This window comes from Penaeus chinensis, chromosome 12 (assembly GCF_019202785.1).
Source record: "Penaeus chinensis breed Huanghai No. 1 chromosome 12, ASM1920278v2, whole genome shotgun sequence".
NCBI lineage: Eukaryota > Metazoa > Arthropoda > Malacostraca > Decapoda > Penaeidae > Penaeus > Penaeus chinensis.
In genome coordinates, this window is record NC_061830.1 from 8,006,561 (window position 1) to 8,031,560 (window position 25,000).

The following is a 25,000-nucleotide window of genomic DNA, read 5'->3' on the forward strand; positions in this document are numbered from 1 at the left end:
CTCTCTTTTTTCTTTCTTTCTTTCTCTCTCTATTTTCTTTCTTTCTTTCTCTCTCTTTTTTCTTTCTTTCTTTCTCTCTCTTTTTTCTTTCTTTATTTCTCTCTTTTTTCTTTCTTTCTTTCTCTCTCTTTTTTCTTTCTTTCTCCCTCTCTTTTTTCTTTCTTTCTTTCTCTCTCTTTTTTCTTTCTTTCTTTCTCTCTTTTTTCTTTCTTTCTTTCTCTCTCTTTTTTCTTTCTTTCTTTCTCTCTCTTTTTTCTTTCTTTCTTTCTCTCTCTTTTTTCTTTCTTTCTTTCTCTCTCTTTTTTCTTTCTTTCTTTCTCTCTTTTTTCTTTCTTTCTTTCTCTCTCTTTTTTCTTTCTTTCTTTCTCTCTCTTTTTTCTTTCTTTCTTTCTCTCTTTTTTCTTTCTTTCTTTCTCTCTTTTTTCTTTCTTTCTTTCTCTCTCTTTTTTCTTTCTTTCTTTCTCTCTCTTTTTTCTTTCTTTCTTTCTCTCTCTTTTTTCTTTCTTTCTTTCTCTCTCTTTTTTCTTTCTTTCTTTCTCTCTCTTTTTTCTTTCTTTCTCTCTCTCTCTATTTTTCTTTCTTTCTCTCTCTCTCTATTTTTCTTTCTTTCTTTCTCTCTCTTTTTTCTTTCTTTCTCTCTCTCTCTATTTTCTTTCTTTCTTTCTCTCTCTTTTTTCTTTCTTTCTTTCTCTCTCTTTTTTCTTTTTCTTTCTCTCTCTTTTTTCTTTCTTTCTCTCTCTTTTTTCTTTCTTTCTCTCTCTTTTTTCTTTCTTTCTTTCTCTCTCTTTTTTCTTTCTTTCTTTCTCTCTCTTTTTTCTTTCTTTCTTTCTCTCTCTTTTTTCTTTCTTTCTTTCTCTCTCTTTTTTCTTTCTTTCTTTCTCTCTTTTTTTCTTTCTTTCTTTCTCTCTCTTTTTTCTTTCTTTCTTTCTCTCTCTTTTTTCTTTCTTTCTTTCTCTCTCTTTTTTCTTTCTTCCTTTCTCTCTTTTTTTTTCTTTCTTCCTTTCTCTTTTTTTTTCTTTCTTCCTTTCTCTCTTTTTTTTTTCTTTCTCTTTTTCTTTCTTTCTTTCTCTTTTTTTTCTTTTTCTCTTTTTCTTTCTTTCTTTCTCTTTTTTTTCTTTCTCTTTTTTTCTTTATCTTTTTTTCTTTCTCTTTTTTTTCTTTCTTCCTTTCTCTCTTTTTTTTTCTTTCTCTTTTTCTTTCTTTCTTTCTCTTTTTTTTCTTTTTCTCTTTTTCTTTCTTTCTTTCTCTTTTTTTTCTTTCTCTTTTTTTTCTTTCTCTTTTTTTTTTCTTTTCTTTCTTTCTTTCTCTCTTTTTTTTCTTTTTCTCTCTTTTTTTTTCTTTCTCTTTTTTTTTCATTCTCTCTTTTTTTCTTTCTTTCTTTCTCTCTCTTTTTTCTTTCTTTCTTTCTTTCTCTCTTTTTTTTTTTCTTTCTTTCTCTCTCTCTCTCTCTTTTTTTTCTTTCTTTTTCTCTTTTTTTTTCTTTCTTTCTTTCTCTCTTTTTTTTCTTTCTTTCTCTCTTTTTTTTCTTTCTTTCTCTCTTTTTTTTTTCTTTCTTTCTTTCTCTCTTTTTTTTCTTTCTTTCTCTCTTTTTTTTTCTTTCTTTCTTTCTTTCTCTCTTCTCTTTCTCTCTCTCAGTATTCATGTCTGTATATATTGTAAGTTGGTCCTGATACCAGTCTTCAAATATCAATTTTTTCTTTTCCAGAAATATATATCGACACAGATAAGAAAAACTACAAAGCCCTTAATTTCCGAAACCTCAGTGTTCTTGCCCTGATTCCAGCTCTAGTAGCCAAAGTAGCCAGGGACACAGTACGAAAGGTGATTTGAACTTTACTTTTTTTCAATCTAATTATCTAATTTAATGATTATAAGAGGTAATTCTTTACAGTATGGACACAGTCGCCAGAGACTAAGTCCCCAATTCCATGCCATAAACTGTGACTGGGTGCAATTGGAATGTTGGTAAGGAGCCCTGCCCCCAAACACCCTTAGGCAAATATTGTTTTTACCTTGGTATGCACAGCAAGATAGAGCTAAAACTCAGGGGGACAGAGTGGACTTAGGCTGTAGCATTACCATTCATGTCTGCAGATTATTTCTTGTACAGATGACATCTTTTTGTCCTCTACAAGAATATTCATCTCCAATTTGCCTGAGCTTAGTGTGTCCATACCATAAAGATGAAGCTTATGTTTTAGTTAATCCATCCTCTTTTATTTTATGGAAATACAAAGTTAAAAGATTTAGATTTTTTTTTAACTGCAGATACTAAAATATGAATAAAAGTATGAATATGTAGACCCAAAAAGCTAGAAGGAATTTACAAGATACCTATAGTCACAAATGTGTATCCCTCTTAGTTTTAAGGGTTCTAATGACAAGGAGCAAAAATAAAAGTAATATGTAGACTAAATTTGGAAGCTCACATGCAGCTTTATAGTTTTCATATATTACTTGATCTTATTTTACATCATAGTAAAGAAAAAGCTACTAATTATACATTACTTTGAAAAAACAGACATTTTGAATTAAACCATTGCCTACATAAACTTAGTTCTCATCTTGACATAAAACCATTATACTACACATGTCTTCTTTAAGATACCCATGTTTGTTTGTGGATGTTTGTGTTTTCAGATTACCAAACCCATCTTTTTTAATGCATGAAAGGATTAGTACTGAAGATAAAATTTATGATAAACAAATTTCCCTCTCCATAGGCCAAACAATTGGGGATATCAGGAGACATGAAGGGTGACAAAATGCAGACTGGAGGACTGCTTGTTGTGTCGCCTAAAGGCGAGAAAGTATTGTATGAGTTTAAACAAGAAAATCCGGCTGACCATGCAGAGAATGCAGCAATTTTAAAAGTGAGTAAAACATTTTTTTTTTTTTTTAATTAGGCACAATATATTAAGCATCAGAATATTATTTATTTTAGTTTTCTTTTTATTTCTCTTTTCTTTTTCATTACTTTCATTATATCCTTTCCCTATCCTTTTCTCTGCTTTGCTTTGGTTTCCTATTTTGATTTGTTTATTCTTCTCTGGCACTCTAGTTGGCTTTTTCATATCTCGACAACTTTTATAGCTATCCTCTGTATACTACTCTGTTTCTCTTTGTGTTTCTATGAGCTTCAGACTGATCAATGGTCTCTTGTCTTTTTTTCTCTTGGGTATGTGTCTTTGAACTCCCCAACACTGCTTCTGGGGGTTCTTCATTTGATCCCAGTGTCCATGGTGTTCTTGACACTGAGTAGATAGGGTGCTGCTATGTAGCATATGTCTGCCTCAAAGTATTCGACCTAAACAGGTACAAGTAAGATTAGTGATTCACAAAATGAACTGGTTTATAATAATCCCAAAGGCCTGAGCTCCACAAACAAGGATTGTAGATAATTCACGAAATTTTCTGGGGCTGCTTATTGATGTCAACACTCAGGGCATAGAATCATACAGGAACAAGTGTAAATATCTGGTGGGATGAAGCTGCATGCAAGACTTACTTCCTTTATATCTTCAAGAATTTGTGTAGTGTGACTTTGAAAGCATTTAGAAATCAAAAGATTTTAATCATATTGCTCTGCAATTCTCTTTGTAAGGCCAGATACACACTGACAGTGAGTAGGTGCAAGCAAGCAGGGGCAGGCAGGACCAAGTACTCATTTCTCTCTCTCTCTCTCTCTCTCTCTCTCTCTCTCTCTCTCTCTCTCTCTCTCTCTCTCTCTCTCTCTCTCTCTCATTTTCTCTTTCTTTCTCTTTCTCCTCCTCCTCCTTCTCTTTTTCTCTTTCTTTCTCTTTCTCCTCCTCCTCCTCCTCCTCCTCCTCCTCCTTCTCTTTCTCTTCTCTCTTTTTCTTTATCTCTTTATCTCTTTCTTTATCTCTTTATCTCTTTCTCTCTTTCTCTATCTCTCTCTATCTCTCTCTATCTCTTTCTCTCCTCCTCTCTTTCTCTCTTCTCCTCTCTTTCTCTCTTCTCCTCTCTTTCTCTCTTCTCCTCTCTTTCTCTCTTCTCCTCTCTTTCTCTCCTCTCTTTCTCTCTTCTCCTCTCTTTCTCTCCTCTCCTCTCTTTCTCTCCTCTCCTCTCCTCTCTTTCTCTCTTTCTCTCCTCTCCTCTCTTTCTCTCTTTCTCTCCTCTCCTCTCTTTCTCTCTTTCTCTCCTCTCCTCTCTTTCTCTCTTCTCTCCTCTCCTCTCTTTCTCTCTTCTCTCCTCTCCTCTCTTTCTCTCCTCTCCTCTCTTTCTCTCTCTCTCTCTCCTCTCTTCTCTCTTCTCTCCTCTCCTCTCTCTCTCTTTCTCTCCTCTCCTCTCTTTCTCTCCTCTCCTCTCTTCTCTCTTTCTCTCTTCTCTCCTCTCCTCTCTTTCTCTCTTTCTCTCCTCTCCTCTCTTTCTCTCTTTCTCTCCTCTCCTCTCCTCTCTTTCTCTCTTTCTCTCTCCTCTCTTTCTCTCTTTCTCTCCTCTCCTCTCTTTCTCTCCTCTCCTCTCTTTCTCTCTTTCTCTCCTCTCCTCTCTTTCTCTCTTTCTCTCCTCTCCTCTCTTTCTCTCTTTCTCTCCTCTCCTCTCTTTCTCTCTTTCTCTCCTCTCCTCTCTTTCTCTCTTTCTCTCCTCTCCTCTCTTTCTCTCTTTCTCTCCTCTCCTCTCCTCTCCTCTCCTCTCTCTCTCTCTTTCTCTCTCCTCTCTTTCTCTCTTTCTCTCCTCTCTTCTCTTTCTCTCCTCTCTTCTCTTTCTCTCTTTCTCTCTTTCTCTCCTCTCTTCTCTTTCTCTCTTTCTCTCCTCTCTTCTCTTTCTCTCTTTCTCTCCTCTCCTCTCTTTCTCTCCTCTCCTCTCTTTCTCTCCTCTCCTCTCCTCTCCTCTCCTCTCTTTCTCTCCTCTCCTCTCTTTCTCTTTCTCTCCTCTCCTCTCTTTCTCTCTCTCTCCTCTCCTCTCTTTCTCTTTCTCTCCTCTCTTTCTCTTTCTCTCTTTCTCTCCTCTCTTTCTCTCTTTCTCTCCTCTCCTCTCTTTCTCTCTTTCTCTCCTCTCCTCTCTTTCTCTCTTTCTCTCCTCTCTTTCTCTCTTTCTCTCCTCTCTTTCTCTCTTTCCTCTCCTCTCCTCTTCTCTCTTTCTCTCTTTCTCTCCTCTCCTCTCTTTCTCTCCTCTCTTTCTCTCTTTCTCTCCTCTCCTTCTCTCTTTCTCTCCTCTCTTTCTCTCCTCTCCTCTCCTCTCTTCTCTTTCTCTCCTCACTGTTGTCCTCATTCATGTTTTTAAACCCTTGCCGACGGATACGACGGGTAGACACGTGCTTTGCCCACTGTTAGTACTTGTTTGATTGTTTATACACATAGATGTCTATACTTGTACTAAGTCACCAATGAGCCAGTTAGGAGTACTGCCCGTCTCGCCCGTTCACCCTTTTCTTTGATTTACGAAATATTTTACATTATCTTATTTTGCTGTTACTAATATTAAAAAACATTATAATAATTATAATGTTTATAATAAAAATAACACCATCGATATCCATAGCACTAGTAAAAAACACGTATTTCCCGCCAATTCAAATCACGTATGGTCACAAGGTCTACTAATTGACTCCTTTGTGGCTAAGCACTAGCAGAGCCATCTATGAGCAGACATTTCACAAAAAATATAGAAAATGGGCACAGCATTTTCCCCATTTTTTGTTCATTTTCCCCGACGGCATTGGGTTAAATGTTATTTGAAAAATAATTACCTGCAAATTATACAACACTTATTTACTGTTGTATAATACTTTTTACAATGATTTTTTTGTGTTATTAATTTCTCTTCTTTTTTAAGGCCCTTGGCTTAGAAGCAGGGGAAACAGCTGTTGGAGGAGAAAAGAAAGATAGCGTGAACGTGACAGACTTGGAGTGCGAAGAAGTGTGTGCTATGCCAGCTAAGAAGTAAATAGATGTGTGGGACTGCCATGTACTCTCTGCAATGTGTATGACTGTTGCAACTGGTTTTCAATCTTTTGTATTGCATGTCAGAATGTTTACCACTTTGCTGAATTCCATATTGAAATAGGAGATACTAAATGTTTGATATCTTTATGCCAACAAAGACTATAAAAATTATTAGTTTATGATTTAAAATAATTTGCCTCTCCCTTAAAATTTAATTTTTTTTCTTTTTTTTTTTTAATCAACATTAGTATTTTAGAAGTGCTCATATTCATTCCAAATTTATAGGGGACAAAGATTAGCAAAACAAGTTGCAAATGTTTTCTGTGCCTTTTTAAAGATAATGAAAAATATATATACAAATTTTATTTTTATAGCATGATGCTACTTATAAGGATAGTTTATCATTAGGTCATTAATCAAAGCTGGAGATACTTTTTGATATGTAAAAAAAATTGTTATATGCCCCTTTACTTTTGCAGCCTAATAGATTTTTTAATAGTATCACGTCTGCCATAGATTAGCCTCCATATATAGTTATTGATGTCTTCTAATGAACAATTTGGAAAACTACTTAAGTGAGATATCTTGTTTTCATGATAATGCATAAGAATGAATAGATAGTGCCATTTGAGGATGTAGAATGATTGCTAGAATCTTTGTCATACAGTAACACTCAGGAACTAACAATAACTATTAAAATATTAACACATGGCAGATCTCATTAATTTAAATGTTCAGCTTAATTACACTGTGTCACAAACTTTATTATCATAATAATAATTTGCATTTTTTTTACGTCATGAATAATTGTATGGGTGTATTTTTCATGTTCGAGAAGCATATTCTGCAATTTATATATATTTATACGGGCTTTGATGTATGAAGTCTTGTGTATAAATGAAATTTTCAGGACACAAGATGGATGTGTAGAAAGCCATTGTTTATATGTATGAATTAAGCATGGAAGAGCTTCTGTGTACATGATCCAACGTTGCACATAAACAGATGAAAAGAAATGGTTGTCTTTTATTACTCCTAAGTTGCAGGAGCTTCATTTTTTAAGGTAGGTCATTCAGTACAATAAAGAATATTTTGATATGATTTGATGTTGATTGATTAAATCCAATCACCCAAGCTCCTCCTTTTATTTATGTGCAAGAAGCAATGATGTATTCATCGTCTCAGGACCTATCAGAAGTCCATTCATTCTCTCGAAAGTGCAGGTTTCTGAGCCACCTATAACTGCTCATCCCCAGTATCTTGTTCCCCAGATAGTGCAGATAGACTTGGCTAAGTACCTGATTTGATTCTAGTCCCAAAGTTAGACAAGGCTAATGAAACCATCTTTAGCAATAGGATCATATACAAAGTACAAAATATTTGGTTTCTAGTCAATGAAATAAAATTTAGGGACAATAAAATCTTTCACAAAAAAGAAAAGAAAAAAAAAAAAGTCACTTTTCATATAAAACATTTCACTAATATTCATTTAAATAGCAAACTACACTAAATGCAACTTTCAAGCATCCATATTGCAGATTTATCTTTAGTGAATTTTCCTGTGACTAGGATTTTCAGCTGTAGCTGGTTACTAATTTTTGGGTTTACAACGCACATTTTTTTTCAAAGCTTGAATGTGGATTTACACGGACACAGTTACTAAATGTTAGACCATAGCCAACAATTAACTACTGTACAATAGTCTGCAGTCAGATACTTTTTTGTGTCCTCTATATCTAGCCAATTTATGAGCAGTAGCCAGTAGTTTCTATTCATGTTCTATTTTTGTGTTTTTTTTTTATGCAAATAACTCAGCAGTGTTTGGAGAAAATATTTTCTAATGCTTATTAATTAATATGGTAGTTATTGGTAGAAAAACCATAGTATCAACATGGAAGTGTGTTTTACCATTCATGGTGGTTATTATTAACATTGCTATATTTATGATGCATACAGTACATGTACTGCCCACTACAGTTTTTTTTGTGTGTGAATTTTAATGTACATATGTGACCCATAATTGCTCAGCTACCAGACATTCAATTAGTAGACTGAAATGTTTCCTCATTTCTTAATCATTCTAGAAGATCTATAGCCTGATTTACTTTAGTTATGTATGTAGGGTTACAATTCCTCATAGTAAAAGAGTAGGAGTGGTATTACGAATATGAAAGGTATTTCATATGTATGGTACTTTTACCATATAAATCAAGAGCTTTCAGTTCCAGCCTTCATTTTAACTGTTCTGTTACATACTGCATGGGGGAAATAGAACACAAGCATTTTTAAGCACAAGTTTATTGACCATGAAAATGCTACATAATAAAGGATTCCATAAAAAAATATAAAGTACAGCATAACCAAAAAACATTTCCTTCATATAGACTTTATAGTATATATAGATAAATATATATATATTTGCAAGCACTAAATTATACATACACATGTAATATTAAATAATTAAGGTATATATTATTTCATTCCAACAGAGCGACATCATCCTGCCATGAAATTTTACCTTCTCCATTAAAATAGGTTTTGAAACTATCCCGTACTGTCTCTGCATTACTGGAAAGTTTTCTTGAGATGTCTTCAAGCTTTTCAATACCTGGAACCTTTTTATGAGGAAGTGAGACACCACTGTCAATGTTTTCCCTTTCCAGCAATTCTTGTTGCAAAGGCACTCTGGAATGTATTCTTAAAAAATTATGGAGCACCACTGCTGCAAATATTGTGCTCTGTGCATTTGCTGGAGTTGCCTGAATAGGCCGCTGAAATACTCGGAATTTGCCAGAAAGAATTCGAAAGGCATTTTCTGATACTCTTCGAGCACAAGATAATCTGTAGTTAAATATTTTCTTATCCACTGATAAGTTTTGGCCAGGGTAAGGTTTCATTAAGTAATCCTCCAAGGGAAAAGCATCATCACCTAGAATCACATAAGGAACCTCCTCCTTTACAGATGGTAATGCAGCAGCTGGTGGAAAATGAAGCATATTTTTGTCCAAATATTCTTTCAACTTGCAATGGTCCCAGAAACCTGCAGCATTTGCTTGCCCTTGTGCTTCTGCAGCTACATACAAGAACTTGTAGTTAGCATCAACTAGTGCTACCATTATTATGCCATGATAACCTTTATATTCACAATATTCTGGCCCTGTGTTTTGTGATTGTACAAGAAAGCGTTTTCCATCTATGGCTCCTATGCACATTGGAAAGTTCCAGTTACTGCTGAAATCACCTGCCACTAGTTGCCATTCATCTGAGGTGTTTGGTAACTTAAGATAATCATCCTTTAAAACCAAATGTACTGCATTACAGACTTCAGGAATAATGCGAGTTATCGAACAGTGGCTTATCCTGTACTGTAATGCTAATGAGCGACGAGCTTCTCCTGCAATCAAGAAAAGACAGAATATAAATAACTAAACTGTACCAACAATAGGAAACTTCAAAATGTGGAAAGTGTTACTTCTAACAAATAAATTAAATTAATAGAGGAAAATAATTGTAAATTTAACCCCTTGCCGACGGGTACGACGGGTAGACACGTGCTATGCCCACTGTTAGTACTTGTTTGATTGTTTTTCCACATAGATGGCTACACTTGTACCAAGTCACCAATGAGCCAGTTACGAGTATCATAATTATAATGTTTATAATAAAAATAACACCATCGATATTCATAGCACTAGTAAAAAAAAAAAAAAAAAAAAAAATACGTTTTTCCCGCCAATTCAAATCAGGTACGGTCACAAGGTCTACTAATTGACTCCTTTGTGGCTAAGCACTAGCAGAGCCATCTATGGGAAGACATTTCACAAATAAAAATTATAGAAAATAGGCACAGCATTTTCCCCGGCGGCATTGGGTTAACTATCACAAATGACTTTATGAAGATGATTAAATGTATCTATCCTTTAAATATTTTAAGAAAGGGACTGATCAATCAATATATAATATACTACAAGTAAGAGAAAATTCATGAGCTATAATAACTACCTAAAAGGCACACCTGGGCACTGCGACTTAGACTGTTGAATAAATTTTGTGACGTGGAGTTGGGGACTTACTCTCTAGCAAGTGTATCCATACTGTAAAGAATTACCTAGGCATACTATGAGACTACACTCACTTTTATAAAACTTTCACACAGTTAATTACACCATAAAGAATGAAAATATATAATTTTCTTTTAATATTGTGCATTGATTTGCACATTAACCACCTACATATTAGGTGTCCCCGCCACCCTGAAAAAAGTACATGGACCCTTCCAACCTCTTGGAAAGGGAGAGGGGTTACTAACTTGGAAAGTAAAAGTTCACAATATTATCAACATCAGGTTCCTTTAACTAACATCTGACTAGATAAGTAAATATGATTCTTGGGTAAATATACAGAATACCTCCACATAACTGACCACAATGGTATTGATGTTGATGGAGTCCTTTCACTCTCTACTACCCTAATATATAGAAATTATGTTGTGGAAACCCCCCTAATACCCAAAATCTTGGCCCCAATAGCAAGGGAGGGCATGAATGGTAAAAGGAAATTGTGGGATAAAATATGAATACTATACAGAGAATTGGTCAATACATAGTTAAATCCTCGTGGCTATGCCCCCTGCAACCACTGCATAAAGGGGGCTCCTGACCCAACCCCTGCCCTGGACAACAAAGAATCCACCACACAGGATTGAGTGCACCTACATGATCATACACTCTACCCTGCAATGAATAGGTGGAGGATTCATTGTCTTCCACTGTGGGGGTTGGGGGACAGTTGACCCCCAGTAGGGGGTTGCAGGTACAGCCTCCCGCATTGGACAATGTAGTGATTAATTCACTGTATATTTTTCATATTTTATTTTTCAGATTCCCACAATTTCCCTAGTACCTTTTATGCCCTCCCCTGCCATCAGGGCCAAGATTGTTGCTAATGGAGGGTGTTTCTGTGGCATAATTTCAATATAATTGGATATTAGGGGGTGAGAGGAGTCCACTGATACCAAAATCACTGTAATCTGTTATATGGAGGTATTCCAAATAATTACTAATTCTCGACTATGAAAATGTAGATGGAAAAAGTTAACAATCTCTTTCACTGAATAAATATATCTTATTAGTATACTGCACCCCTACTAAAATCTGTACCAAAATAGAGAGAATAAATCAGTAAATCTAATAAAACAATCAACCTAAATGGAATAAAACAATAAAGTTTTAGGTTGATTGTTTTATTATTTTTTTGATGGATTGTTTTATTCCTTTTAGGTTGATTGTTTTGTTCCTTTTAGGTGGATTGAAACAATCAACCTAAAAGGAATAAAACAACCTAAATGGAATAAAACAATCCACCTAAAAGGAATTAAACAATCAACCTAAAAGGAATAAAACCATCCACCTAAAAGGAATAAAACAATCCACTTAGAAGGAATAAAACAATCCACCAAAAAAGGAATAAAACGATCCACCTAAAAGGAAAAAAACAATCCACCTAAAAGGAATAAAACAATCCACCTAAAAGGAATTAAACAATCAACCTAAAAGGAATAAAACAATCCACCAAAAAAGGAATAAAACGATCCACCTAAAAGGAAAAAAACAATCCACCTAAAAGGAATAAAACAATCCACCAAAAAAGGAATAAAACGATCCACCTAAAAGGAATAAAACAATCCACCTAAAAGGAATAAAACAATCCACCAAAAAAAGAATAAAATAATCAACCTAAAAGGAATAAAACGATCCAACTAAAAGGAATAAAACAATCCACCAAAAAAGGAATAAAACAATCCACCAAAAAAGGAATAAAACAATCCACCAAAAAAAGAATAAAATAATCAGCCTAAAAGGAATAAAACGATCCAACTAAAAGGAATAAAACAATCCACCAAAAAAGGAATAAAACATTCAACCTAAAAGGAATAAAACAATCCACCTAAAAGGAATAAAACAATCCACCTAAAAGGAATAAAACAAATCACCTAAAAAGGAATAAAACATTCAACCTAAAAGGAATAAAACAATCCACCTAAAAGGATTAAACCATCCACCTAAAAGGAATAAAACAATCCACCAAAAAAGGAAAAAAACAATCCACCTAAAAGGAATAAAACGATCCACCTAAAAGGAACAAAACAATCCACCTAAAAGGAATAAAACAATCCACCAAAAGAGAAATAATACAATCAACCTAAAAGGAATAAAACAACCCACTTAAAAGGAATAAAACAATCAACCTTAAAAGGAATAAAGCAATCACCCTTACCTGTAGCCAAGTATCGCAACGTTACAGACAGGCGTTGTGCGGAAGGAATAGAGTCTCTTAATTTGGTGTTTTCTTTCTGAATGAAAGGAGACACCAAAGATAACAGTTTGTCGAAATTCTCCTTATTCATCCCATGGAAATCGTAGAACACGGGATCATCGTCGAGTCGCATTTCCTGAATTAATTGAACGAAGACACTCCTATTTTTTCTCTGTAGCCAAGGCTTGACCCAGAGTCTCCTCTTTTTCTTTTTCACAGGATCATCATCGGGGTGTATTTCAGACTCGATTTTATATTTCCTTTGCGGACATGGCGTTACCCTAAGCTTCTTCCTTTTCTTCTTTTGTTTCAGTAAATACAAGTATGCCCGGGCGCAAGTTAACGTGGCGAGAGTCAGAGAGATCAGCTCGGGGTCCATGGCGAGTGACACCTGACACTTGCCAAGTGACAAGAAGAGGTTGTTATGTTTTTTGTTTTTGTTTGTTTTGGTTTGAACAGCTGAGCGCCGCCGCCGAACTGAGCCGACGGTTCTTCTCGCGGCGCTGCCCGACGTCTGGATCTTCGGGACTTCATCCCCAAGCGTCTATTTATTTAGATTTTGTTGATCGAAGGATATAAGGTCGAGTTTCTATTGCCCATGATGGATGTCCAGTATCGATATTCATTTGTTTGTTGGACCAATTACACTTTTAGAGCGTCTTTTCTTCGCTAAGATTTAAAGCTGAAAGATCTTAAGTAAGAGTGAAAATACTAAAAAATATATATTTTAATGATATGTCGTATTTTTAGGGATCTTTTCGATTATTTGAATAACTCATTCGTTGAAATGAATGAACTCTAATGGAATAATTAATTTTGCTTCTATAACTGTTTACCATTTTAGTCACTGCACTTTCATTGATAATTTTCAGTTATCATTATTACTTTTTTTTTGGTATCATATCTGTATTTTTCCCATTATTATTGTGCTTCCTATCACTCCAACTGCACCAATTATTACAAATTCGATCAAAGATGGATGAGAAAGTTTAGTGAGAGAAATGTTCATTCACTGTTTTTGTGTCTGGTTCAGTGAGTAACCATAAGATTTTTAAGTATGAAAAACTACGCTACATGTTATTAATATCTACACATGAACTTACTGTGTATATATATACAGCCATAAGAAATGGGAAAATAAATAAATAACTTGGTAAATGAAAACGGTAGTATGAGTACAGGGCCCTAATGTTTACTTATTATAGCCGTGGTTCGCTTACACCTGCTTGCTGTAATTTATTTGAAAGCAAGTAATACTAACCCACAGGTATATATTAACTTGAGATGCTTTTTAGGTTATTAGTTCAAGTGGGCTTCTTGCTGCGTACTGTACATAAATGCATAAATGCTTTGTATTGCTTTGTATAGTGTGCCTATTACATGCATTTGAGACCTTGTCTATTTGTTTGTCTCTATATACAAGGTCGCGCATGTTTAAGAAATTTCCTCAGTTTACTTTCATTCAATTCCTTGCTGACCATTATAGGATATGTATAGATATAGGTATTAAGTACTTTGATAATGTGAAAATAGGACTTTCCTCTGACCAGACATATCCACTTTGGCTATTTTTGCTAGGTGGCTATTTCCCTAGGAGTATTTTAGCAGGGGCTGGTATTTCCTTATATGTGATTTTGTGCGGGTAGGCATTTGGCTAAGTATGGGTGTGTTTGGCTGGAAATTTTCCTACTAATGGTTTTGGTGTCAGCAGGTATTCCCTTGCTGGTGTTTCTATTCACATTTGCAGGTGGGGAAATATGCACTTACATTACTGGATATTTCTCCATTATATAACACATTTGATAATTTCTGATACTAATACTTAATGCTGCTGTATTCATGTTCACTTTGAATGTTTAATATTTATAAGTTGTTAAACTATTTATTTCACAACAGTGATAGCCTCTTGGTGAGCCCAATACAATATATTTCCTGCTAGACTGCAGGTCATCACAGGAAATAAAGTATATTATCCACAACCAGCAGTTTGCAATGCAACTGATGTCAATTTATGTCCATTCATATTGTCCATCCTTAATTGATCACATGGATGCTCATGCAGGATCCAGGGTTGAACCATCCATAAACATTTTACTGTAACAAAACTGAAACTAAAACCAATCATCAATTTTATAGCAGGGAAATACTCATTTGACAGAAAATAGCTATAGAGGAAAGCCTAGCTGGGGAAATGTCAGACTTCCAGATAATTCATTTTCCTGTACAAAATGAACAGATATACCTAATGTGTACATACTGTACATTTTTCTTTGGTAAGAAATATTCTTACTCTGTTCTGTGAGGCACAATGGTACATCAGTAAAATGGGTATATTAAACAAACGTTATCATATTTTATGTTTATTCAAAAATGACTTATATTTACCTCATCAGTTTAAGATATTGTATTTTCATATCAAAGGCTATGTTAATAGATACAACCACTGAGGTTTGCCACTGAAGGAACACGAGTCCCAGCAACCCCAGTGCTAATGAGGTCATCTATATCTACTGCATTCCCATGCATTGCCTGCTTGTGTTGTCCACTCTCCAGTCACTGACAGAGGTTACCCAAGGAAACCAATTTATAATTTACATATTTACTCAAACAGAGTAAAAACCTATTCCTTTATTCAAGACTTTGCTAGTATGCAATATTATTAAGCTTTCTAGAAATGAACTGAACAGCAAGTATGTACCAAGTAATCTTTCTTTCAAGATATTCAGTGGCATAAATAAATGGATAATTAAAATTTTAGCCAAATAATTGGTGGACAGCAGTGCGTCTACCAAAGTGAATGTCTTGTGAAATCCAAACAATAATGTACATGAACTTTAGCAAAGGAATAATAATAATAATAATAATAAAAAAAAAAATACAAACATCAGTCTAATAAGCTAATAAATGAAATATTTTTTTTTAAGTGACAGTTTCTCAAGACTGAAAAAAGTTGTGAATGAACAATGGCAAGCACCTGATTACATACATAACACTATCACCAATTGCGGCTAAAGTATTTACAAATATTTAACAAATATTCTCCAGTAATTCTTTCCTTACACAACAAGCAAGCATATGCAGGAAGACTTGACAGGACAGGAAAAGAGGGAAGGTTGTTGCATAGGCACTGGCAGCACATACAGTCGTGGAAAAAGCAAGAAAGCATTGTTGTATTGGCTGGTTCTTGGTAATACCTGGCTGTGATTTGACTTCCACCTTGATTACTTACTTACAAAAAGGTACACGACTAAGAAATACACCGAACATAACTCTTTCAGCCTTATCAAGGCATGGTTCTATTACACTGGATTGTTCTGTTGCCACTCAATGCTTTTATCACTTCCAAATCTAATAGAGATTATCAGACCTTTACATTTAAACAAATTAACAAATTAAGAAGGGCATGAGAACAGAGGGTTCCTATTCTGAATATTGTATGATAAACAAAAAAACATTTTTCAAAAACAAAAGGTAAAACAAAAAACAATACATTGACAAATAAATCAATTCAGGAGGAAATATCTTCCGTATTTCATTTTCACCCCTAAATATGATAATAATAACTATCAGATCTAAGCTATCAGATCTCTCGTTGCATCCACCTGAACAACACTAAACAGGAGCCTATACTTAGGTGTTACAAATACAAATGTCAATATTCAAAATAGACTACCCATCAACCAACATATATTTACATTCATAACAATGCTTGGCCTAACTTTATTACCCAGAGCGTTCATTGTGTAAAAATCTAACTCTCTACCTCTAGCTTTGTTTCTTCTTCTATATGAACTGCAAGAGACATACAGCTTCGGGCATAAGGTAATTCAGTACAATGATAACATTGTGCTGTTTCTAGTTTCTTCTTCTTTTTTTATTATATATTATTAGATCTTAAAAAATATTCAGCTCCTTGAACCTTTCATCAAGTGTCAAGTTACTGGGAATGAAAGTTACCAAATAAATTGAGAGATGAAAATTCAAGGGGGCAGAAAGGGGAGAGGGAAAGGAGGGTGGGAGGGAAGGGGGAGGGTAAGTTACTTGCATGGTCCAGCACCATCTGAAATGGTCCATATCACATTGTTCACACTAAGTAAGGAAGTGTTGTCTTAATGTTTTTTTCTCATGCTTGAGACATGAGAAATGCATTCATTTAGATTATGATATGACTACTTTTTCTTTTTTTTTTCTTTTTTTTTAGATGTGGTCCAATTTTAATAAGGACAAGAGTACATCACTCATTTCACCTATATTACATACATACAAATTTCCATTATTATATATAAAGATCATGTAGGGCACAGTTACCTATTTACTTCTCCAAAGACAATACTATTTTATGTAGTAAATGGAAAAAGGAATGTGAACTCATCAAAAACTGAATTCACATATTTCACAGGCTTCTAAAGTAATAATAACAGTAATAAAAACAATATAATAATCATAATAATAATAATAATAGTAATAGTAATAGTAATAATAATAATAATAATAATAATAATTGTAATTATACTACTAATAATATGAATAATTAATAATAATGATAAACTCAGTAAAGTTTTTGCATCTCAGAAGTTTGTCAAATTTGTTTAGCAAAGCAACAGAATTGTATGACATAAAGCCTATGTATAAAAGAAGAAAAAATAGAAAGGAAATGTGGGAGTAAATCTCTATAGGAAAGCAGGAGTGTGAAGATGTGTTGGTCCTAGGACAGACTGTTTACAAGTTTTCAAATTGATCTACTCGTCGCTTGGTGTTGCCCTTGCGGATCTCCCTCAGTGTCTTGTACTTGTCTCTGCCCTGTCGCACATTCTCCTTGTGAATTTTGTCCATGGTGGTTTCCTTTTCAGTGTCTCGTGTGGACTCAAGGTCATGCTTGAGAGCCTGCAAAAGGTGGAAAGGATCAATGATTAACAGTAATCAAACTTTCCTATTTTTTCTGTAACTAATACATACCACCTTTCACATGTTTACAATATAAATAAATGTATGGCACAGTCACTGAGCTTTTAAACTGAGCCACATGATATATGATCACACAAGTTCATAATGCTTCCACCATACCTTAAGCTGGTTTTGAAGTCGCTCATTGCGCTCGGCAAGAGTCCTCCTTTCCTCCACTGGATCTTCAATGGGCTCATCTCCGATGTAGAGGTCCTTGGAGATGTCTCCATTAGGGATGTCGTCATTCTCCTCAGTGTCTTCCTGCTCAGCTACGTGGTGATGCTGAGGGGTAGAAGAAGCAGCCAAGAGAGCAGCAGTAGCTTCCTCTTGCTTCATGCGAGCTTCCTCAACCTCGTGCTGTATTTCATAAGAAGAGGTATGCAATGGATTAGTCAATGCAAATGGGTGACTTTTTCTTCATATTCCCCAGACTTGTTTTTTTGAAGTGTCCATCTAAAAACTGCAAACTACTTAAACTCTCTTTCTCATATTTCTGTATCCCTGAAAGTTTCTCTCTATTTTACTAATATTGAAAGAAAAGTATGTGTACATAAAGAAAATACTTTAAACAAATGAAAACAAAAATAAAGAAATATTAGTCCCTTCCTTTGGATATAACCCTTGAGTTCACTTATGAAAGTATTACCTAAAGTCCCTCTAGAGAACCTTAATAATCATATGAAGTGCATGCTCATTTCATTAAGGTCATACTCAAGATTCAAGTTCTTGGAATTAACATTCACACATCATACCTTGGAGAGCTTTATGATTTTGCTATTTAAAAGCACTGCAAGCTTATTTTTTCTGCTAATTGGTGTGCCTTGAGAAGAGGAGGCAAGTAGCAATATTCATTTAGGTCTTTTTAACAAGACAACAATTGATTACTGTTTAAGCTGGATCTCTAAGGATGATCCTACCAGTTCCCTTTTAATTATACAAAGTTTCTTTCCTTATACATAAAACATAAAATAAATATGTAAAATAAAATATATAAAACACAAAACTGACATGAAAACAATATTCAATATAAAACACAGAACTGACATGAAAACAATTTTCAAGTGAAACTGTACCTGATCTTAAGCATAAGCTTTTCTCCTATGGCAACATAGTTCATAATATTATAAATGTATTGTACATGCCATATATATAGTCTAATAGATATTATTCAGTATGAGAAACATGCTGTGTCCACAAGTGAGTTATCATGCCTAGTTCTCAGGAAACAATTTCCTTTATGTGGTAAACCCCCCTACATCCATCTACATGTTTTATCCTATGATGGAGAATAATACAACAGTATGTCTGCCTCAAGTTCAGATAATGACAGTAAATGAACCAATAATTTCTGAAATATATATAAAAAAAAATCTGACAGCTATTATAACTGGGCAAAATACCACAAAACACAAGGGTTAATTTTTCCAAGTGTATTACAAAAATACTGAAACATGGGTGGGAAAAAAATCACACGTAACCAATCAGAGGGACACACATGTTAACAGAAGGATAGGTTGGGTTTGTGGAGAGAAAATAATAATAATAATAATAATTCCATGCAGAATAACAGATATGCACCACAATGCTTTACGGCAATGGTGGCAATTTATTTCCTACCCAAGTCTGTTTATATATATATATAAAAAAAAAAATTTAAAGGTCACAGATCTATCAAAAACGACCTCTGCAAACATCACACTGGTTACCTTACCACCCACGCCTACCCTTGGTTGTCCCTCAGAAAGCCGCAGTTTCAGCATCTTATCGTAAAAAAAATCCACAATTCATGGTCAATTTCCTCTTTGAAATGGCATACTGTTTCTTTGTTCCTCTTTCTTTTAGTTCACACCATTAACCCATTGGCGACGGGTATAGAAAATTAAAAAAAAACTCTACGCACTGGCGAACGGCAGCAACGCGCCGACTTTGAGTGCGTGAATTCGGTACATCAAGCCGAATCATTGCCTCGGGCACTTTGGCGTGCCGCCGCGGCGGACAGCCGCACGCCACATTTCGGGCGTATTGTTATGACGCCAATAGACGTGACCTGTCGCCATTGGGTTAAATATTAGGTAATGATAGCTATTTCTCATGATATTCTTGAATCCATTCTATAACTGCAACACGAACATGAAAACCAGTACAAATACACAAGTGTCACCAACAAACACCTTTCAAATGTTTAAGAATATATTTAGTGAATTTTACGATTCAATATTTCCAAGTCTAAATCCTTGTGTTTCATTATTTAACTCTGGCTATCACTTAACTAATAGTATAAATTACAATTACTGAATTAATCATCCTTTTCCCCAGTCATTAGAACAGCTATTCAAATATATATCCAAATATATATTTTATTCTTTAGATTTTTTTCCTTATTTACAAACAGTGAGACAAAAGACAGAGAAAATAAGGGCTATATTAGCTGTGTGTCTGTCCTATATCTCAGAATCAAAGTGTGAAGAAGAAACATATAGGAAACTATATATTTAAAGCAGCAAAAAGGCACATCTTTCCTTCCTACCTGAAGCTTTTTGGTCTCTTCGTCCTTCAAGTTGACTTCTTCCTGGATCCTGTGTACTTCCTCCTGTTTGGTGCGGATCTCTTCCTCTAATTTGAGCTTCTCTTCTGCTTCCATTTCCTTTGCCTGTTCAAGACGGACCATCATATCGTGGAGTTCCTGCTGCTTGTTCTCAAGCTCTTCCTTGGCTGCCTGCAACTGTCTCAGCTGTTCTTCCAGTCGTCGGATGGTTTCCTGTGCTTCCACCAACTCCTTCTGCCTCCTCTCCATCTCCTCTTGCATTGACTTCAAGCGTTCTTCATATTCTTTCTGCTTCTTCTCTGCCTCCTCACGAAGAGCAATTTCTCTTGCCAGCTTTTCTCTGATGTTAAGAGAGTAAGAATGACTCGAAACCTGAACTTCTATGTAATCAAACCATAAATATGACAAAACTACACAACTTAGAAAAAAAAAAAAAAAAAAAAAAAAAAAAAAAAAAAAAAAATATCTGTTAGAGTACAAAATTTAACATATTTCTTTTGACAATAAACTTGCACAGATGAATACAAGCCCTTCTGACAACTAACCTTTCTTGCTGCTTTGCTAACTTCTCCTCACGAGCTTGTGCCTTCATTTGCTGGACCTCAATGGTGTCTGGCTTGCGGCGACGCATGTACAACTCATGGTTGCCCATGCAGAGAGCAAGGATACGCTTGTTGATGCGTAAACGAGGAGCAAAGAAGACAAAATCTGGGGCTTTCTTGTCAATAGGTTTGATGACGAATTTGCGGTCGTTGAAGGAGATATTTCTGATTTCAGACCATGGGAAGCCGATCTTAGGAGTTAACCTGAAATCCAAAATTTATATGAATCTTCCTACTTCATTTAATCTCAAACCTACTTAGTACCATTACTGACATAATAGCAACCATGGTTCTAAAATTCAACATCTCTTCTAAACTTACTTATCATCCTTTTCATAGATATTCAGACCAAGAGCATCAACGCCTAGCCACAGCTCTGTACCCTTCTTGTTCTTGATGTCAAAGTAATTAACTCCATACATCTCCAGATCCTGTGCCAATTTAAGGTATTCCATCATGGCATCCTCTCTGAAATAGGAAAAGTAAGGTATGTAGTAATATAGTGGAAATAATAACCATAGTGAAAATATAGGAAATATATCATATCTATCTATCTCAACAGAAAAAGAAATATTAACGGAGAAGCAGGGAAAATATTAATCAGTTTTATGTTATTACAATTCTCTGTATAGCATTCATTAAAATAGTTCTCCGTATAGCATTCATTAAAATATTTCAAATTTCAAAGTCTTTAATCTTTATATCTACAAAAAGAGAGAGAGAGAGAGACAGAGAAGACTGCAATAAAGCAGGAAGAGCAAAAGAAAGAGCAAGAGAGGGAAAAGAGAGAGAGAGAGAAAGAGAGAGAGAAAAAAAAAGACAAATCCTGATATCCTCTACCTGAGCATGCCCTTGTGTTCATGGTACCAGGTGATTATCCTCTCTTCCCACTCCTCACGTGTCAGCTTGTGTTGGTCCATGACACGCTGGGGCAGTAACCGGTCATTTGCCAGGAAGCCTGGTTTGTGAAGGTCTGAGCCATGGTCTCCATACTTGGCTTGCACTGCATATGAAGCCAAGAGCACTGATGTCTCCGGGGGGCAGTAGATGTCATCGCTCAGGATAGCATTCTTCACTTGCAGGTAGAACAGGCGCTGTGGGACAGAAATTATATTTCTTTTCAATATTTCCCAGTAAGGTTTTGATGTTCATGTCATGTACAGAATTAAGTAGGAATTGCAATCTAGTAATTCTGCTGGTCAAAAGAATTTGTACTATAGTTTTCTACATGAACACAATGCAGAGAATGAGACCTATTTCTAAGTATGAACTTGATGTAAATCTTGATAAATATATTAAGAAGAATGAAGTATGGCCTATAAATGCAGTTTGTCGGCAATTTTGAAGAGAACTTCTAAATTCTATTACTGGGATCTATCATTATAGCCAAAATGTAAGAATCCCCATTTAACAAAAAATAAATATACAGATGGTGAAACAATAATGAAAAGAAAGAGAATAAAATATTTAAAAAACAACATAACATCAAACAGAAAAACACAGTGAACTAAACTAATTTAATCTAAGCTAAAAGCAAAACCGACAACAATAACAATTCTCCCACTGCCCAAATATTACCCCAATCTCTTCCATCTAAAGTCTCCCATTTCATGAGCCCTTACCAGTGTAATGTCCTGGATGATCTCCTCAGCCACATCCTCTGGGTAGAACTTGGCTCTGAATTTGAACTGCAGTGGCGTCTCCTTCTTGACGTCTTGTGAGAGAACCTGTGGATAACATAAGATATTAGTTTGCTATTCCAAGAAAAAACTGCTGCTTTCATATCCTGTTAAAAGGATGTTTTACTTATACATTGTACATACATAAATATATTTGCAGCTGTCTGAAGTGAGTATGAAGGTAATAAGTGGATTAGAGTGAATGCAAAGGTGACAAAAAAAGACAAATATTACATTTCAAATATTGTATGCAATAATATCGCACATTAAAGATGTAACTGTGACCACAATTTGTGAATGTAAAGGAGTTGTAGTGGTGTATATAAATAAAGTACTAATAATAATCATAAAAAAATAACAGTGGTAATGTATCACTTTCCAAGGTGTAAATGCCTTGGAAAGCCAACTTTTTATTCCATTTGATAATGTAATCTGCAACTTACAGAAACAAGACCACTTAAAATTAATAGAATTCAACAAAGGTCAGCAACAGCTTATGATATCTAGCCCTAACAAGAAAGCCACAATTCATTAAGCAAAAGCTCTAAGATCATCTCCCACAGAAGATACAAATAAAAATATCAATCATTGCTGAAAAGGTTCAGCAAAAACAAAAAATAACAAACCACAGAAAATGTAACTGTCTTTTGGCCCAAAAACACATAAATCATAGAAATTACAGCATCCTTTTCTGGTGAACAATTTAACATAAGCCATAAAAATGAAGCCTTCCTTGCCAAGAAAAGATATGACCCACAGGGGCAGCCAAGTGCAAGACACAGCCATGCATACAGTGCTGCGGTAATTGAAGTTCACAACCACTAGTGCTGTGGGAGAACAAAGGCTGTTTATCTACAATCTCCTCCATTGTTCTGTATGCAACATAAACACCACCCTTGTAACCTTGGACACTTGAGTTGACTTTAGCCCTCACTTCTGCCCATTATGACACCTGTTAAGAAACCATGTATGGGCCAAAAAGGAAGTAAACTGCTCCTTAAAAGGAAGAAACCACTGTGCCACTAAGGAAGGTTTTGCAGTCTCTAATTATTTACTGTAAGGTCTCTTTCAATTGTTTTATACACACTTGTTTAGGAACAGTAAACTATCATAATAAGTTTTCTATTCCTCAGCTCTGACTAATAAAATAATACAAGTGCAAATGTTCGAAAAAAACATACAACACACATAATGCATAAAAAATTAACTTCCAGTTCCATATACCAGTTGGTGCACCATGCATTTTTGTCATAACATTGTATCTACACAATTTTGTGTTAAAAGCAGGAACAGTCACTATACCCTTTTCTTGCACACAACCAAATAAAAAAGAATAAATGCCTTATACCACTCCCTTTCCTTTCCCTTAATCTACTCCAAAGTGCCCTGTACTAGACAATTTAATTATGTATTGACATCTGTAAACCATGTTAATATCTGTAATTTGAACCTATCCGACACTAATGGACAAAATACAGCAATACGAACATAAAAAGCATTAACTTTTTCTCTAATTCATAATATCCCTTATAATATTTTTTTAAATCTAACACTTTTCCTCAAATACATCTTTCTATATTTTCCGTCATCAGAGCAAATAAGATTACAGTTGCGCATAAAAAAAAGACAAAAAGGGGAAAAAAGCTAACATTTGCCAACTTCCCTAAACTAGAAACTAATAGATGTGAACCAATTAAACAAAGCTTGTAACATCCACATAGATAACTTTCCTCTAATAACAAACATACCTTTGTCAAAGATTTGAACTTCTGAAAAAGGAATTAGCAGTAAGTTCTAAGAAATGTTATTAATCAAAAACTGTGTATCCGTGCGTATATGAAAGTTGGTGCAACGTACAGAAAATAAAAATTAATTAGTATAAAATGACTTAGTACATTTAAAAACTCATTTAATATCCACATTCTAGGGACTATTTCTATCATTCTCCAAATAAATCTCAAAATACACATTCCCCTGAGTCACATATAACTCGCCTATTCAACTTAACTGCCATACTTCTGAGAATTACATTTCTGAGTAGCAACATACCTACTTACATACTTATCCAAAAAATTCTTTGGATAATTTTGCAATCAATATTGTAGGGCAAAAAAATCCTAAATCTAAACTTGTGACAAAGCTATGACTGCAGTAAAAGTATTCATCTAATAACTGCAGTAATACAGTAATTATGGAGGTTACAGGAAGCACTAGGAAAGGACACAAGGACTACTATATCTTAATGAGACAGCGCATACACCCTACTTTATCATAGCCTGTACATAAAATTACATTCAAAATTACTGCAGGATTAAAACTACCCAAGCCTAAAACAGGGCTTTTTCTCTGGCAGTGTGTGCTTCCGACTGTCTACAGTCTTACCCAGTGTACATTAAACTTAGTTTTGAACTTAGTCCTTGGGAATCGCCACAAGTAGTATCCAACACGCCAGGTTAGACTCTGTTGGCGAAGACATTTGTTAGCCAATGAAGCTGGTATTAAGTTTAAGAGCATCAATTAATCTTCTTTAACAAGGTACTCCACTGTCTCCACCAGGTACCTTGATCAACAATCAAAGCACATAAAGCCAGTGTTAAACAGCACCAGAAACCCCCTTCTAAGCCAACATTCAAGATAAAAATAAATTGATAAGCAATGATTCATAAAATACTACTTCCAAAGAAACTTCAGTACATTTTTTTTTTTTTTTTTTTTTTTTTTTTGTAGTGACTTCCAATTCCTAGTTTCTGTAATAACCCATGCAAAGTAGCCAAAAAACTAGCACACACCAAAGCAAAGGAGAGGCAAAAGAAAATGGCTATATATCTGAACAAACACATATTTACACATACATAAATATGAGGAGAAACATCATACACACAGCAACAATTATGCAAAGATGGCAGGCTAACAGAGAATCTGATGTAGCATCAACTGAATTATAGTAATACCCAATGTCTATATAAAAAATTGATATCAAAATCTTGAAAAATTAAATCATAATACACT

At 34.8% G+C, this 25,000-nt stretch overlaps 3 protein-coding genes across 8 annotated transcripts in view; 1 reads left to right on the forward strand and 2 right to left on the reverse strand.

Annotated features, from left to right (window-relative positions):
• The window catches only part of LOC125030920 (prostamide/prostaglandin F synthase-like), an 8,606-nt gene extending 1,684 nt beyond the window's left edge, over window positions 1-6,922 (forward strand). Inside the window, exons 3-5 of the mRNA XM_047621288.1 lie at window positions 1,706-1,821; window positions 2,724-2,873; window positions 5,797-6,922. Coding sequence (XP_047477244.1) covers window positions 1,706-1,821; window positions 2,724-2,873; window positions 5,797-5,907 — 377 coding nt within the window. The 3' untranslated portion in view covers window positions 5,908-6,922. The remainder of the gene's footprint in view (window positions 1-1,705; window positions 1,822-2,723; window positions 2,874-5,796) is intronic.
• On the reverse strand, window positions 5,915-13,271 carry LOC125030919 (protein ALP1-like). Its single transcript, XM_047621287.1, has 2 exons — window positions 12,183-13,271; window positions 5,915-9,300 (listed from the first exon to the last, which is right to left on the reverse strand). Exons 1-2 carry the CDS (start codon window positions 12,598-12,600, stop codon window positions 8,384-8,386), a joined length of 1,335 nt encoding a protein of 444 aa, XP_047477243.1. The 5' UTR covers window positions 12,601-13,271; the 3' UTR covers window positions 5,915-8,383.
• Window positions 13,272-14,565: 1,294 nt separating this feature from the next.
• LOC125030918 (moesin/ezrin/radixin homolog 1-like) overlaps window positions 14,566-25,000 on the reverse strand; it is a 100,151-nt gene continuing 89,716 nt past the window's right edge. For all 6 annotated transcript variants that reach the window (XM_047621284.1, XM_047621285.1, XM_047621281.1 and 3 more), the window contains 7 exons: window positions 21,935-22,039; window positions 21,153-21,406; window positions 20,634-20,780; window positions 20,256-20,516; window positions 19,693-20,050; window positions 17,286-17,522; window positions 14,566-17,105 (listed from right to left, as the gene is read on the reverse strand). In XM_047621284.1, coding sequence (XP_047477240.1) covers window positions 16,941-17,105; window positions 17,286-17,522; window positions 19,693-20,050; window positions 20,256-20,516; window positions 20,634-20,780; window positions 21,153-21,406; window positions 21,935-22,039 — 1,527 coding nt within the window. In that variant the 3' untranslated portion in view covers window positions 14,566-16,940. The remainder of the gene's footprint in view (window positions 17,106-17,285; window positions 17,523-19,692; window positions 20,051-20,255; window positions 20,517-20,633; window positions 20,781-21,152; window positions 21,407-21,934; window positions 22,040-25,000) is intronic.